This window comes from Brachycentrus maculatus, unplaced genomic scaffold, assembly GCF_059751285.1.
Source record: "Brachycentrus maculatus isolate JH-2025_06_01 unplaced genomic scaffold, ASM5975128v1 h1tg000131l, whole genome shotgun sequence".
Classification (NCBI taxonomy): Eukaryota; Metazoa; Arthropoda; class Insecta; order Trichoptera; family Brachycentridae; genus Brachycentrus; species Brachycentrus maculatus.
Window position 1 is genome coordinate 616,327 of NW_028280884.1, and position 18,419 is coordinate 634,745.

At 33.8% G+C, this 18,419-nt stretch overlaps 1 protein-coding gene across 1 annotated transcript in view; it reads left to right on the plus strand.

Moving 5' to 3' along the window:
• LOC148309305 (uncharacterized) overlaps window positions 1–18,120 on the plus strand; it is a 205,539-nt gene extending 187,419 nt beyond the window's left edge. The window contains exons 11-16 of the mRNA XM_088260266.1: window positions 5,461–5,666; window positions 9,892–10,403; window positions 11,998–12,202; window positions 13,584–13,729; window positions 13,932–14,051; window positions 15,360–18,120. Coding sequence (XP_088116392.1) covers window positions 5,461–5,666; window positions 9,892–10,403; window positions 11,998–12,202; window positions 13,584–13,729; window positions 13,932–14,051; window positions 15,360–16,106 — 1,936 coding nt within the window. The 3' untranslated portion in view covers window positions 16,107–18,120. The remainder of the gene's footprint in view (window positions 1–5,460; window positions 5,667–9,891; window positions 10,404–11,997; window positions 12,203–13,583; window positions 13,730–13,931; window positions 14,052–15,359) is intronic.
• The last annotated feature ends 299 nt before the right edge of the window (window positions 18,121–18,419 follow it).

Sequence of the window (18,419 nt, forward strand, 5' to 3'; positions counted from 1 at the left end):
ATTAGAAGATATTTTAAAAGATCAGAATAAAAATGAAGACATACAAATAACACAGAAACAGTGCTTGAAAAATGAAAATAAAAATAAAGGAGAAAAAACTTCTACGAAAGATAAAATGAAATATACTCCAGGAAAGAAGAATTTAGAAGTAGATTGTCTAAGCAGGAATCCAGTATTAAAATCGAATGAAAATGCAGATGAACAATTAAAAGTTGTTAATTTGGTTAAATTAGAAGATATTTTAAAAGATCAGAATAAAAATGAAGACATGCAAATAACACAGAAACAGTGCTTGAAGAATGAAAATAAAAATAAAGTAGAAAAAAATACTACAAAATATAAAACAAAATATACTCCAGGAAAGAAGAATTTAGAAGTAGATTGTCTAAGCAGGAATCCTGTTTTAGAATCGAATGAAAATGCAGATGAACAATTAAAAGTTGTACATTTGGTTATATTAGAAGATATTTTAAGAGATCTGAATAAAAATGAAGGAATTCAAAAGAAAAAAAACAAATGGATTGAAAAAAACTGTGTCTACTTTAAAAGGGTCAAGAAAAAAAAAATACAAAAAAAAAAGAAAGAAAGAAAAAAGAACGGAAAAAAAAGAAAGAAAAAAACAAGAAAGAAAAAAAAGAAGGAAAAAAAAGAAAGAAAGAAAAAAAAAAAAAAAACTTTATCATATCACTAAACTTATACCAGTCCCTTCACTACAAGAAGATGATCCGGAGGACGAGTGAAAATTTTACTATGAATTTTCATCCCCAAGGGGGGAGATGTAATAAAATAACTAGGTACCTACCTATACATTTTATTAAGTACCTACAAATAGTACCTACATAAAACAGTTCTACCAACAGATGTCGCATGCGTCACTCAGAAGAAAACAAAAGACTTCCGATAATATTATTAACTGTCAGAATCATATAGATATAAAAATTATTGTAAAGATTAATTAAGAATAAACTTTTATTGTCGTTTCTTTAATTACAAAGCAACACATTGTTTATTTTATTATTATACACCCACTTTACATATTATTTACACGCAATTTACAAAAGAAAAATATTACCACGTTATAAAACGACAATTTTGTTAATTGGAAATGGATTATGAAACATTAGATGTATTAAAACAATTACTACAATATGTTCGGAGTGAGAGAGAAAAATTAGAAGATGATCAAAGAAAACGATTAGAAGATAGTCAAAGAAGACGTGGAAATTTAAGAACTAGTGATAAAATTAAAAATAAAAATCATGTGAAAAAAATTTCTACAAAATATAAAATAAAATATACTCCAGAAAAGAAGAATTTCGAAGCAGATTGTGTGAGCAGGAATCCAGTATTAGAATCGAAGGAAAATGCAAATGAACAATTAAAAGTTGTAAATTTGGTTAAATTAGAAGATATTTTAAAAGATCAGAATAAAAATGAAGACATACAAATAACACAGAAACAGTGCTTGAAAAATGAAAATAAAAATAAAGGAGAAAAAACTTCTACGAAAGATAAAATGAAATATACTCCAGGAAAGAAGAATTTAGAAGTAGATTGTCTAAGCAGGAATCCAGTATTAAAATCGAATGAAAATGCAGATGAACAATTAAAAGTTGTTAATTTGGTTAAATTAGAAGATATTTTAAAAGATCAGAATAAAAATGAAGACATGCAAATAACACAGAAACAGTGCTTGAAGAATGAAAATAAAAATAAAGTAGAAAAAAATACTACAAAATATAAAACAAAATATACTCCAGGAAAGAAGAATTTAGAAGTAGATTGTCTAAGCAGGAATCCTGTTTTAGAATCGAATGAAAATGCAGATGAACAATTAAAAGTTGTACATTTGGTTATATTAGAAGATATTTTAAGAGATCTGAATAAAAATGAAGGAATTCAAAAGAAAAAAAACAAATGGATTGAAAAAAACTGTGTCTACTTTAAAAGGGTCAAGAAAAAAAAAATACAAAAAAAAAAGAAAGAAAGAAAAAAGAACGGAAAAAAAAGAAAGAAAAAAACAAGAAAGAAAAAAAAGAAGGAAAAAAAAGAAAGAAAGAAAAAAAAAAAAAAAACTTTATCATATCACTAAACTTATACCAGTCCCTTCACTACAAGAAGATGATCCGGAGGACGAGTGAAAATTTTACTATGAATTTTCATCCCCAAGGGGGGAGATGTAATAAAATAACTAGGTACCTACCTATACATTTTATTAAGTACCTACAAATAGTACCTACATAAAACAGTTCTACCAACAGATGTCGCATGCGTCACTCAGAAGAAAACAAAAGACTTCCGATAATATTATTAACTGTCAGAATCATATAGATATAAAAATTATTGTAAAGATTAATTAAGAATAAACTTTTATTGTCGTTTCTTTAATTACAAAGCAACACATTGTTTATTTTATTATTATACACCCACTTTACATATTATTTACACGCAATTTACAAAAGAAAAATATTACCACGTTATATATATATATATATATATATATATATATATATATATATATATATATATATATATATATATATATATATATATATATATATATATATATATATATATATATATATATGTATATATATATATATGTATATATATATATATGTATATATATATATATATATATATATATGTATATATATATATATATATATATATATATATATATATATATATATATATATATATATATATATATATATATATATATATATATATATATATATATATATATATATATATATATATATATATATATATATATATATATATATATATATATATATATATATATATATATATATATATCATGTCAAAAAAATTTTGAAAAAATAATTCCTATAATTGGAGATAATCCAGATTTTTGAACAAGTATTTGGACACACTCAAAATGTTGTATGTATACTCACACATATATTTTTTTAATGGCTTTAATATGAAGACGATGAAGTTTTTTTCTTCATCTCACCAATAGATGTCTCTAGTGAAGTTGTGATTCAAGAACAATGTTTCTAAATTGATTCATACATAAGTATATAGAACTTCCAAGAATTTGAGTAGTGTGGTTGTCAATAATGGGTAGAATTGGTAAATGTTACACGTGTGTAAAGTGATCACTTAAACCAGCCTATGACGGTCGTCAGCCCCGTAAATGGCCAGACTTCCATTTTCTTCTTCATCTTTGATGAGATGTCAGAAAATAATATTTAATTTTTCAGTTTTAACCACAGTTACTTTGTAAAATATTACATATGTTGGAAATTTATTTATCTATGTGCTTCCCATATTCTAACCCACCTAGACTTCTTTTTATTTATCATTTTTCAATTACATATTTGCATTTTTGAAAGATATTTGGATCTATTCTACAAAAATAGTTAGTAAAAAATAGTCTGAAAACTTCTCTGTTATGTCACACGTCTTTGATCCGTCTTTCTGCCACTAGTTTTCTCAATTGTCAATATAGGTTTCGCGTGTATGTGACATTTTATAGAGTAAAACGATATTTTTCAATCCGATATTGATCGGGAATCGAGAAAATGAAATGTGATGACTCGTAAATGATGAATCTTACAGCATTTCACTCGATTTTGGTTTAGTTTACATCTAAAATTCTCACGATAACAAGGCTTCTACAATAAATCATATTCCCAGAATACAAGTTAGGGGATGAAGTAATTGTAGCGTTACGCTAACTAACAGTACCATCCCGAGGGATCAGATTTCGCCCGTGTATTCCTGTGGGAATTTTGTTTCCGAGAGTTTTCGCTTCCCCGTCAAATCCGAATTTGAATATGTATAGCACATATAACAATATACAGAAAATTATAGATGTAACGGTCCACAATTCTACACGTAAAAATTTGCACTGTTGAACGAGTATTTATTTTTATATTTTTACATCTCAACATAGATGAAGAAGAGTTTCCTTGTTTGTTACTTTCTTATCTGTTTTTCAATCTTGTAAACCTTAATCCCATGTCCCAAATGAGTAATGGAATTTACTTATCGGGAATATTTTATAAGTGACTTATGTAGATGTTATGCTTAAATAAATAAATAAATATTTTTAATTAATGTTTTACCTTAGTAAATACCACTATATTATTTCGAGAAATAAAAATACTTTGTGTTGTGATCCACTCACATTTTTATTAACCAACTAGTTTCGGCAACAACCTGTTGCCCTCTTCAGGGTTACATTTATTACTAAAGTAACCCTGAAGAGGGCAACAGGTTGTTGCTGAAACTAGTTGGTTAATAAAAATGTGAGTGGATCAGAACACAAAGTATTTTTATTTCTCGAAATAATATATGAATATGATCCACAAAGTTAATGCTTTCAATATTCAAAACAAAATACCACTATGTCTGAAATAGTGGTATTTACTAAGTTAAAACATGAATTAAAAATGGATAGATTTTTACCACAAAGTAACCGACAAATTAATTAATGAAAAATAAATAAATAGTTGAGAATATGGAATTCTGGATATTAAAAGGGTTTATGACCTGTCATGGGTTAGTTAAGTGATCACTTAACATACGTGTAACATTCACTATTTTACCCATGATTGTCAACCACACTACTCGTACATATATTATAAATCTCTTGACGCTTTCAGTTTTGTGTTTGAGTTTATGGGAGCCATCTTTTGTAGGTTTGAGAAAGCTTTTATTTGACAGAAACTTTTATTTACATATTTTACTTTTATTTCTATAAAAGGGTCAATAAAAAAATAAGAGTTATTAATAAATTATAGTAACTTCAAACATATCTTTATGTACTTGTGAGTGAGTTAACTCTTAAACTCACTAACAAGTAGGAATAGGTATTAAAACATATAAAGTTGGAGTCTAAATAGGACCATGATGAGCGATGTTGGACAAGCTAAATTTCTGAGTCACCTGGACATCGAGTTTTTAAAAAAATTGCATTGCTAGCTGGAAATACCATATACCATAGACAAAAACAAAATATAGTAACAAAACGGATCTCGTGTCAAATCCATTCGTGAAATCATTCGCCCGTGTGTAGGAGCTTTGAAAAAAGAAACAAACGAGCAATTTTTTTTAACTTTTCCGGGAAAAAAATTTATGTATGTTGATGTTAAAAATTGATCAGCCATTCTCTGGGAATTTGGTGATTTTTACATTTAAAAAAAATACGAAATCAATTATAAATAAAGAAATATGTAAAAATAAATAAAACTCACCATCTCTAGGTTTTATTTTATGACAAAATTACATTCAAATATCCACAGATGTCATTGCAATACAAGTTACATCATACCAACTGACAGACGGACTTTGACGTTCATTAACGTCGATACTCCTTTGAGGAAAATTCGCACCGACGTTCATTTACGTCCATACTCCCGGAAATGCTAACCATTTTATTTCGGTTTTGCTCTTTTATTGTTCAATTTGCATTGATATGTTCAGGAGCCACCTAGAGCTGTACGAGCAGTCGTGCGCCGTGGACTCTGTGACGAAGCGTTGCGCTGGTTCTGCGGAGGCTTGTCGCGGCGCCGTCCTAGCCATGCTGGGCACAGACTTGCGCACCGCCTGCGCCTGCAAGGGAACCGACTTCTCGCAGCTGCACGACTGCCTGGGCTGGCAGAGACTGCTGTGGCTGAACCCCTGTGTCGGTAAGCGCGTGACGTATTGCCTTCATCAATTATTTCAACTGGCTAGTGACGCCGCCAAGCCGCATCGTGTTATGAAATTTTATTTTCATCGTATTTTTTATGAGAAATATTTGTGTTTTTATTATTTACAGTCTTTTTCAATTTCGTACTATAACTGTGAGCCTAAGCGGCTCATTATTAGAAATAGGTGTCAAACTGTGATAGAGTGGGTTCGAGCCGAGAAACTCTTTTGTAATAATTGTTTTAAGAGTCCGTGACACTATCCACGGGACCACAACCCGACACTCTATATCGACTCTATCCTTGTGTATATTTACGTTTACCATAGAACATTACGAACTAAAATATAAATTTTACTTGATACAATAAAATAGCTTTGTTTTTAACCATTTTTTTATTGGTACAATTTTTCTTCAATCGGTTTCGAAAAGAACCTTGTCATCATCAGTACATGTTTAACCCTGATGATGACAAGGTTCTTGTCGAAACTGATTGGAGAAAAATTGTAGCAATAAAAAAGTGATTAAAGTCGAGTTAAATAGTTAAATAGTTGGTAAATACATACCAGCGGGAGGGAAAGGTTAAAAACAGATTTGCTTTATTTTATTAGGTTTATTAAATGTGCCACAAGGTATCTGCGAAAAACATTCAAGAAAAATATGAATATTTGCTATTAAGCAGAACATTTTGAATTGTATTCAATGATGTCTGTGTAATTATAGCAAATATTTTTTGTCATGAATTTTTAATCACCCCTTTTTTAAATCATGTCTGTACCTTCGATTATTTTAATACAATTCTCCCGTGTATGAAACCTCAAAGGAAGGGTGCAACCCCGAGTGCCATAGCCTCAACTGCTATTCTTCCTCTCTACCAGTAGGTGAATACTAATTCCTCCTCCATTTTATTTCACCTTGAGTATTGTAAATAATAGATACGATACCTACCTACAATAGCCTTTTTCAATGTTTTCTGTTCAAATTGTACGTATCATGTATTTTTATTTTATTATCTAGGAGGCACTGACCATAGATTTCGTTATTTATTCCGCGCTTTTAGTTCTGTCAGGTGAAAATTTTAAATGGTTGCGCAAGAGAAATTAATCTGTTAAAAAAAGTATTGTTACTTTTTTGCGAATATTGTTAAAATTAATTGGTCGTTTGGAATACGCTATTGATAAAATGAGGTACGTGTTTAATTAATTTTCCACTTAATTACGTTTACTTTGCCTAACTTTTCATATTTTAACTTGATCGTGACTATAATGTTGTCCCCTTTCTGTCGAAAATCGCCAATTTATCATCGCTGTGGAGCTTGTCCCCAAAATATGAACTTAGTAATTTAACCTTCAATGTTGAAAGCCTATATAAAGTTGTTTGGAGCTAAGATAAAGGCACCATTGTGTTTGTTAGTGAATTTTCCTAATGGAAAACGATATTATTTTATTATTCTCATTTTTACTTTAAAAATATACTGATTAGATTTATGGCAAAGATAATATTATTACCTACTTGTTGTACTTTTGTTACCTACTGCAGTCTTGAATAGAAAAAAAAACTGCCTCTGAAATTAAAGAATGGATTATTTATATTCATCCTTAGAAATCATAATTATTTGATGAGTAAGTATATTATGTTTCCTAACTAAGTTACTAATAACTTTACAACATTTTGAGTGTGTCCAAATACTTGTTCACAAAATCTGGATTATCTCCAATTACAGGAGTTATTTTCATATTATTTTTGACATCTCATCAAAGATGAAGAAGAGTATGGAAGTCTGGGCATTTACGGGGCTGACGACCGTCATAGGCTGGTTTAAGTGATCACTTTACACACGTGTAACATTCACCAATTCTACCCATTATTGACAAGAATTTGAGTAGAGTGGTTGTCAATAATGGGTAGAATTGGTGAATGTTACACGTGTGTAAAGTGATCACTTAAACCAGCCTATGACGGTCGTCAGCCCCGTAAATGCCCAGACTTCCATATTCTTCTTCATCTTTGATGAGATGTCAAAAATAATACTAATAACTTGTCTCATATTATATACTTTTCTAACAGTTTTTTTTAAATCTTTTTTCTGTCCGTTTTATTTTTATAACTTTTTATTTAATTTACTGCTAATGCCGTTACAATACAGTATTAACAAAAATATGTACAATAACAATAAAGAATACACTAATAAAAATCATCACTTACAATAATCACCACTATCAATAACAATAGATTTTCAAAACAATTTGTCACATAAACAACTGTTACATACTAGAAAATAATCTGGAAAGACTTCCAGATTGGTGAAATAAAAATAAATAATAATTAATAATCCCTTACCGCACCCCAATGGTGCGTAGGGCACTGCTTCATATAAACGCAGTGTTATCTCGATCGATTACACATGAAGGAAAGGTGATCAGCCTTCCACTTCAGGTACCAGTCCAGTGTAATATTGAATAAATATTCGAGTGAAAAAATCACTTATATTTATTAAACCACCCTGGGAATCGAACCCGGGACCTCCAGAACGGTAGGCGAGCATGCTGACCATTACACTACGGAGGCGGACAAAAATATAATAATAAAAATAAACTGTATCTAAACTCACAAAACTGCCCAAGATTCTATAAAAACCAGAAACCACTATTTTTTAATTACTCGATCAACAAGGTATACCTAGAATCGGTATTAGAAATAAAAGATCTAGTTATAACCTTCGCACATAAATAAAATAACCATCAAAAGTATAATATATTGCTTGCGGGAAACACTTAAAAGCGTCTATAACATACTGTTGGTAGAGAGCGGGAGACGCTTATAAGTGCTATTTTTGCTTACTTTTGATAGAGCGTTAGAAATGCCAAAAAACATTATACAGATGGGAATTGAGTATGTTTTTTTTATGTATTAATTTTAAATCAAACACAGATTTTTTGAGCCTACTAAGTTGTATTTTATAAACAAAAACATATGAAAAATTAATATTGTGACAATTGTTTCGCCTTGTTAGGGCATTATCAAACGAATGTGAAGATCAAATGGACTACGGTCCTTATGTAGCTGTACAATTCTATGTGACAGTTTTAACAAACATGTGCAGCAATAATTTATGGGAGACAACAGTAGCAATGTCACAATATATCGCTCACTCCTTTCAAGAACGTCATAAATAAAAAAACTTGATTTTTCAGGAGAACGTTTTTAAAGTTTAAAAATATAACACACTGTATTAAAAATAAATATCAAGCCTCTTATCGAACTTTTTACTGTGCAACAGATCTTTTTAGGTAAAACCTGAAGATTTTTTCTCCATTTGAAAAATATTTAATATATTTAAAAAAAATAATTAAACAATACCTTTTCTTCAAAATGTAAAAACAATTCTTTCTGCCCTGTAGCGGGTAAATATTATGTTAAAAATATGCCACTTTTGCTGGGATATAGTACATTTTCTGGGCATTCCGAAAATATGCATAACTGAAAATTGACGATTTTTGATTTATGACGTTCTTGAAAGGAGTGAGCGATATGTGTTTTTGTTATAAAAATGTATAGTGTCACAATATGCATTTTTTATGTGTTTTTGTTAATAAAATACAACTTAGTAGACTCAAAAAATCTGTGTTTGATTTAAAATTAATACATAAATCAAAATGGAGTTCTGCAAATTAAACGCCAAATCAATAAATAAATAAATAAATTGAGTTTGTGGCTACTTGTAATTAGTAATTAGGTCAGGGTTGAAGAAAAAACTGTCCAACAACAGTATGTTAATATGATTCTATGTTTTTGTAATTTTTTTTAGATTTTGCCATATTAAATATATTGTAGTCATACAGGAGAAAGTGACCAACTAATAAAACGTAAAATGTTCAGGAGGACCATTCAAGTCGCTTTTGCTCGGCGAGAAAATAAACATCAATGCAGTTGGTCATTTTTAACAAGTCAATATATTATATGCCCAAATTTAAAATCGCTTTGAGATTTTTTAGGGTAATATTAAGCTAGTAAGAAATCAAATAGTCAATAATCAAGTTTTTGTAAAAAATTCACTTGGCCACTTTCTCCTGTATGACTACGATATGTTAATATGATTCATGTTTTTGTTATTTTTTGTTAGATTTTCGCCGTATTAGATATATATATCTTTCCTGTTTTTTTTTCTTCATAATTCATGTATGTGTTCGTAAAATACGTTTTAATCCTTGTATATAAATTTCCAGTGGAATCTCAGAGCGACTTTCACATCAAAACCTATGGATCGACTGCCACGACCGCCATGGACAACGGGATCCGGACCATCCACGAATCCTCCTTCGAGCTGGAGACCCGTCGCACCACCGCCATCACGGTCAGCCGCCCGACGCGCCGGCCCTCCGTCACGCTGGCGCTCCCGCGCCCGCCCCCCAACCCGGGCCAGGAGGTCAAGGCCGGCCGCAACATCGAGGTGGAGATAGTCAACAACCAGGGGGCCAAGCAGCGGGTGGAGGTGGCCAGCAACCAGGGCAGCAAGCAGCGGGTGGAGGTTGCCAGCAACCAGGAGGTCGTGGTCACGGAGACCAGCGTCGCCACTACGGAGGAGGAGACCACCACCGTAACTACCACGACCACCACGGAGAGGGAGACTACTACGAGAACGACAACCACCTCGACTACTCCGGAGCCTGTGAAGTATTGCGTCGTCCAGCGTCCGGAATTGGATGACCAGTTTGTGCAGAAAGGACACACGCGACGTGTAAGTTGACTTCCATTTGGTATCACCAGTTACCAGCTTCTTGTTATTATTATTTCTTCTTTTTTTAATGGCTTTTCACCCATTTAGGGTGGTATAGCCAGTGGCGAGGTATTTTTTATTTCCACTTTTTACATTTGACTTTCAAGTGTTAGTATTCCTGTTAGTGGGGTTAGTTTTATTAGTAATGTTAGTTTGTTTAGCGAGTTATTTTAGTGAGTTATCATACACCTTAACAAATTTATACAATTAATTTCAAGATATTTACAAATTATTTTATATACAAGTTTGTTAAGGGAGGTTAATAAGGTTAAAATGTTTGTGGGAAATGGAACGTTTATGCTGGAGAGGTCTGAAAGGAAGCTGGGGTAGCCGTCATTCAAAATTCGTTATTATTTAAAATTAAAATTAATTACGGTTAATGCCTTTAACAACATTGATAAAAATATGTACAGTTACAATAAAGATATCACAAATAAAAATGATCACTATCAGCAAACAGCGAGAGAGAGTGAAGTGCAACTTTTAAATTTATCCATTATAATCCAATCTTCTCCATTATAACATGGAGAAGAAATGCTGAGAAAGTGCAGACATAAAATTAACTTTCAAAAGCATTGGCTAACATGTGGCGCCGCGGAATCAGAGAGACCATGGCATAATTTGCATTGTGTACGGATACAGCAAATGCGGGTAATTTTTGTAAGACATCTCTCTCTTTTTTTTTTTTTTGAAGTTGCGAAATTTATTGAAAATGTGAGACATATAAAAAATTGCTTAAAAAAAAATTGCTTTGCAAGAGCAGATCTGTCAGGAAGCCTAGATGCTTCTGTATCAGATCTGGGCATGCGGTGGGACAGCTTTCAATACATCTCATATTATACTATGATTTACATGTTAACATTTCATAGACCAATTTTAGAATATTTAGAACGGATGATTTTGCCGAAAACTTACGTATGAAACAGCATATTTTTACTATTGTCTATTTGCTTACTTTTGATTGAGCTCGACACGCCAAAAAACATTATACAGATCAGAGTTGGGTTTGCGGTTACTTATGATTAGGTTACTTGTGATAAATATATAACCCTAAATAGTATACTAATTAGGGTTGGATTTGATGAAAAAACCGCCTGCCAACAATGTGTTACTATCATATCGTATTCATACAGGAGAAAGTGACCAACTACCAAAACGTAAAATGTTCAGCAGGGCCATTTCAGTCACTTTTGCTTGTCAAGAAAATAAACATCAATGCAGTTAGTCATTTTTACCAAGTAAATATATCATACTTCTATGTAAGTTTAAAATCCTTTGGGATGTTTTTCAGGGCAATATTAAGGTAGTAAGATATCAAATAGTCAATGATCACGTTTTTGTAAAACAATGCACATAGTCACTTTCTCCTGTATGACTACGATATATTTGAAATAAAAATAAAACCTGCCCTTATTTCAAATAAAATCATCATTAAAGCTCATCAGTCAAAGGGTCCAAGTATTAAAATACATAAAACATCCAGCCATCTTCTTCCCAGTCGCCATTTTCGAAGCCGACTCGTCTGTCCATAAGTCTGACTGAACCGATCTTCCAGCTGTACCGGGATGCGGAGCTGGACTGCTCGGAGCTGTGCCACTGCGACGGGCACCTGTCGGTGTCGTGCCACGCGGTGTGCGTGCGCCACGCCCCGTGCCGCACGGCCCTGGCCTTCTACAGCCACGCGGCTCCGGCCTACCAGGCGTACCGCGGTCGCTGCTACTGCTACAGCGGATCCTTCATCTGCATGAGGCCCAACCCTGGTAAGATACTTCTACAAGTAAAATAAAATAACAACTATGTATTTTTTTCCTGCATTAATTTCATTTGACCAGCAACCGGGTTTCGTCGTAACCAACATCATCAGACTGGTCTGATGATTTCAATTTCAATTTACTTATTTCAATTAACATATACATTACAAACTAAAAAATTTATTCGTATACATTAAAATAAAATATATGCAAGAACTATTGCTAAAGGTGTAGAAGAATCCCGCTTCGGAAAACTCCTTCAGACACATAGAACAGATCAATATCCAATGAGATATTGTTCAACATAGCGGTAGCTCTTCCTACAGGCATAATTATCGGCAGGTTGGTCCTGTGTATAGGAATGTGAAACAATCTATGTCGACGCTGTCTTAGGTAACTATCGGGAACATACAGACCAATGTTCCGGATAATTTCAGGATTATCGATCATACCGCGCAACAATGGATAAAAATGCGTAATTAAATACACATTCCTAGTCTCTAAACTATTGTAGCCAAGCATACCCTGGAGAAACTGGGTCGGGTAGAGCCAAGGATAATAGCCGTACTCTCTCATGTAGAGATACCTCAGAATGATTGTCAGATGGTCAGACTGGTCTGAGAGAGAGTGGCGTCCAACAGACAACTGTGGAGGAACGGAGGCCTTTGTTCAATATTGGATTATTTTTCTATGCTCTGCACCTCATCTAATTGACGATTGTAATGTGATTATAATTATATAAAAAGAAGGAGATCAGTCCTACAATCTAAATTCATTTATACCTCCTTCTCCAAACTATTATCCTCACTCCAATAGTCTATAGGGCACTGCATCATATAAACACAGTGATATCTTGTTTATTAATACACGAAGGAAAGGTGATCAGCCCTTCGCTTCAGGTACCAGTCCAGGGTCATTTTTTCATTTCATTGAAACCCTTGTCCGCACTCTATGGCGCATAGGGCACTGCGTCATATGAACGCAGTGTTATCTTAATTATTAACACATGAAGGAAAGGTGATCAGCCCTCCGCTTCAGGTACCAGTCCAGGGTAATAATGAATAAATATTATAGTGAAAAAATCACTTTTATTTATTAGACCCCCCCTGGGAATCGAACCCGGGACCTCCAGAACAGTAGCCGAGCGTGCTGACCATCACACTACGGAGGCAGATAAAGGAGACTTTTCTTGAATGTTTTTCGCAGATATGTACTTTGTGGCACATTTTATAAACTTTATAAAATAAAACAACTTTGTTTTAACCACTTTTTAAAAGAGACTTTGCCTGCCTCCGTAAGTGTGTTGGATTTTGTTCTGGCGAGAATGGCTTGGCCGGTCTGGTGGTTGCCCATATATCCCAAATGTTTGATTTGATGTGTTTGTTTTCAGGTGAATACAGCCTCCCTCCCGGAGTGTATCTGCTGCTGGGGTTCAGCTCGCAGGACGAGGCGCTGCTGCGCCCGCACACGCGCCTGGGGCTGGAGGACGCCGTCAGGGTGCTCCAGGAGTATATGCTCAGCCTCGCTGATGAAGGAGTAAGGATCTTTATTCACCCTTGACTGTGCACCTGTCTCTTATTTGCTGATTTTTTTCTCTAGCTATGTATAGTGATTTTTTATTTAAGTTATTTTTTATCGTCCTAATATCAAAAATCATAAAATTAGCACTTTGAATATTAATTTTTTTTTGTCATAAATAAAAATTATTTAAAGAAACTATTTAATGTTTTATTTCCAGACCAACTGTTCCCTGACATTGTTCAATGTGACGAATGAGAATATGATCATCACCGCAGCCGTTCCCTCCACTCAGAAAGAGAGGACTCTTAACCCGTTGGCCATGCTTGACAATGACAAGGTACACTTATTACATATGATAACAAATCAAGAATTCCATGGCATTTTGGGCTTTCCAAAGTACAGGATGGCACTAGACCATGGGTGGCTAACCCACGGCCCGCCGGGTGTCTACTTGCGGCCCGCGGAGCATTTCACACATTTTTTCTTTAAGTGCACATAAAACCACCAAAGGAACATTCCATCGTGCGTAGTTTAAATCATATCCCATATATGAAAGTATTTAACTATCGTGACAATTTCAAGACCCATTTAATGGCGTAATCAAGTAGTAAAGACGTTGGACCAAAGAAGAGAAGAGTAACAGAAGAACTGAGAAGTTTTCTGATTATTTTTTGTATTGCCTAACTCTAATTTAACAAATATGTTTCATTCTCGTTTACGTTGAATCTTCAAAAAAAAAAAATAGAAGAAATTTTGTTTTACGGCCTGGTGTAAAATGTAATTTCTCAAATCTGGCCCGGCTGCTGAAAAGGTTGGCCACCCATCACTAGACCATCCATCCACCATACATTTGGCAATAGAAGGCCTTAAGGTGGAGACTGACCGGAGCATTTTGTCGTAACATCGCTCGCGGCGAGCATCGCCGAGCATCCGAAACTATGGATGGAGTGCTCGGCTTGGTGTACTGACTGCCTGAATGCTCGCATCGTAACGTGTTACCTTACGACGAAATGCTCCGGTCAGTCTCCACCTTTATCATCATCAATTATAGACCCGGGAATGGTAGTAGGTAGGGTGACTGCAAAATTGTTGTAACATCATAAATACCATTTTCATTTTCCATCAAATGCATGGAAATTCTCCGATGATGCCGCAAATTAACGATTGAATTGATTTGATTCATCTTTTGAATTTTCTAGGTCTCTATCAGATCAGATTTTCCAGTGATTCTTATCTACTGATTTTTATCTACCATAATGGTACATCTTTTTAAGCAGTTTGAAGATTTTTAGGAATTCCTTTTGTTATTTTTACACTCCGTACTTGGTGTCTATATTCTGATGAAGGTCTTCATATTAATAATCATGTATATTTTATCTGGAATAATATTACAGAATGCCTTCCTCATAAAACAATAAATATATATTAGCTTGGCTTTTTTGATGGCTTAAGCCCACCGATATTCTTATTCCAAGCTCTTTTTGCTTCTATGAAGGTTGAAATTGGATACCATACAAAAGATGAGTATGGATGGATATGTAAAAAAACGGTACATTTCAGCATGATGCCAAATTTCAGTCCGTTGGGTGAAGCGCCCCAGATCCTGAAGTAATTGGAATCATCATTTGTCATTTGTCCATCTCAGATTGAATGCATCGGCCTGCTGGACACGATCAAGTCCAAGATCAACTCGCAAGACTACGACATCTCGTCGCACCTGCTTCTGTCCATCTTCAAGATCGCGGAGGTGGACGTGGTGTACCCTCCCCCCTCCAGCGCAGCGTCGCGGACCCCGAGCGCGCTGCTGCCGCTCCTGCTGGCGCTGGCCCTGCACACCAGGGCCGCCTCCCTGGCAAGCCTGCTGCTCCTCCTAGCGGTAGACACTCACAAATTAATGTTAGAAAATGTTGCTCACTGTTTTTACGTCATAAGATTATATATAGCCGCCGTTTTCCCCGTCTCCCCCTCCCCCCTTCCGCTCTCTCCGGCCGGCGAACCGACGCCCGCAGCAAGACTGTCTTTTGGAAATATGTGCTTTGGAAACACTTTAAAAGGGACTATTTTCCCTTGCACCCTAGATGTAATTACAAGCCGCGGTGATCAGATACATATCCTAGTTGTAAGCTTAGTTTGCACGGTGTCTGTCGTGGAATCATGTTTTCTCATAGTAGCTTTTAACACTAGCGCTCGATCGAAGACTGAAGATATCTTTTTAGGGTTATTCGGTGTTTACGAACTCACTCGTTCGCATATTTTTCTAAACCGTGTTACTCTCCCGAGCGATCCCTCGATGTTTCATCCGCACCTATTGCAACCGGGGCGACGATCGTGCCACGAGCACATTCCGACCGCGCCCGACACGTATCCATACCACCATCCACTCGTTAGATAATCATGGAAGCTTTAAATTGGCTGTAGTTAGTGTCTTGTACGTTAAGTTAGGTGATAGTGTAGCGTGTTTCCGTGTACTCATCAGTTTTCTATGTCTTTAGACGGGGTTTGCGTCGTGAATTTAGATAAACTTTCCGGATATATTAATATACATAAAGAACTATTTACACAATTCATTTTTTTGGGTAAACGCCACTTTGTTCGATTCGTAAGTGTTACAATGCCGAGACTTTGTCAAAATGTACAATTCTGTGGATATATATCGTTATTTTTTCAATACAACGCTCAAAATATTTATATAATACCGCTAAGCTATGCAAAAAAAAATTCTGACACATTTTTCTGCATCGCTTTGCGGACTGACCTAATGTTCATTTATTGTTTCAACCTTTTTTATGTACCCTAATGCAGAAATGCAGCACTGGCTTAAAGATTACTCATTTTTCTGGCTCCCAGACGTTTAGTGTATGATCTTATCATAATACTCACCTCAAGCATTTTTTGCTAAATCATTTATCAAAAGTTATCCACATATATTATGGGAAAAAATATGAAATTTAAATTTCATTCAGCAAAACGTCAATTAAAAAAACGTGGTACTGGGCAGGTCATGTGGCAATACAATAGATATATACTACAGGTGGCAGTGAAATCGGAAAACTTGACAGGCAGTCAGCCCCCACAAGAGTAATAATATGAGACGATATCAAGTTGTTTATATAAGATGTATATATTTCTCAGTTTTGGCAACACTGGCCATATAAAAAAAGTACATTTTTTTGGGAGATCGTTAAAGACAATCGTTTTTTTTTCTACCATAGATAATATAAACGTTTCACTATCTTTTTTGGAGGTCATTTCGAAACTTTTGTATATGCAGAAATATTAGTAGTCTGACTGCAAATTTAAATTTATTAAAGGTTTATGTATGGTTAATTTTTTACAATTAATTTACAGTTTTTCATTCGTCACTCACATTGTTTTATGGTTACACTAAACCAATAAAAAAATGACATGTTATTTGTACACACAAATGCTCCAAGAATCTGTCATACTTTTTTAAATATATTTGATGTCAAACATATCCAAACCCAAGAAGTATTAAAATAGCTCACCTTATCGCTCACCCCTTTCAACAACGTCATATATCAAAAATCGTCAATATTCAGTTGTGCGTGTTTTCGGAATGCCCAGAAAATGTACTATATCCCAGCAAAAGCGGCATATTTTTAACTTAATATTTACCTGCTACAGAGCAGAAAGTAATGTTTTTGCATTTTGAAGAAATGGTATTGTTTTATTTTTTTTTTTTTAATATAATAAATATTTTTCAAATGGAAAAAAAACATTCAGGTTTTACCTAATTGCACAGTAAAAAATTCAAAAAGTGGCTTGATATTTATTTTTAATAATTTAACTTTAAAAACAATATCCTGAAAAATCATTTCTTTTATATATGACGTTGAAAGGAGTGAGCAACATGGTCACGGTTAGGAAATGTTTGTTGTCCCTATATTTTCTGCACTCTATGGTGTATAGAGCACTATATCAGGTTGATATAGTGCCCATCTTGATCAGAAATCACGTATCGTCCGGATTGGTCTTACGCTTCTGGTGCCAGCTGAGAGTAACATGAAATATTAAATTATTAGTTTTGTTAAATTTTAAAAAAATATTTACACAATGTTTGATTACCATTTTTATAGAATGCTCAATTTAAAAAAATACAACCTTGGATAATACCATCGCTGTATGTCTTAGGAAAAATATTATTCTACAAAAATAAATAAATAATGTTTATCATTCCCCTTTAGGTAAAAGTCACCAACTCTAAAAATTATAATTTATAATTTATCTTTATTCCAAATCTTGAGGTATGAAGTATGCAAGACTCTAAGGTTTACATGAAATATACATAAAATACAATTAAAAATGAAAAGAACAAGAGAAATTATTAAAAGACATAATAGTATACTAGAAATAAAAAGAAGTTAATAGGTAGAAATAAAAAATATTTCACTCACCCTTAGAGTGCGAACCGTCGATAGATGGACTCTCTATTAACCTTTTAACCGCGTTAACTTTGTTCCTAAGAGACGCCCGTGCGCGGCGGTATTTCGCCGTTTTTTAAATGATTACTTTTAATTAAGAAACGATTTATTTTCCTAAACAAAAACGTTCAATGGGATCCATTGTGCCTTTTTGGTACTCTATAATACACGTGTGTCACATTATTCTTGAAATATATCGTAATATAAACAAATTAGATCGTAACATAAATAAATCAGAGCACGCATCGTGTGTCACTCTTACC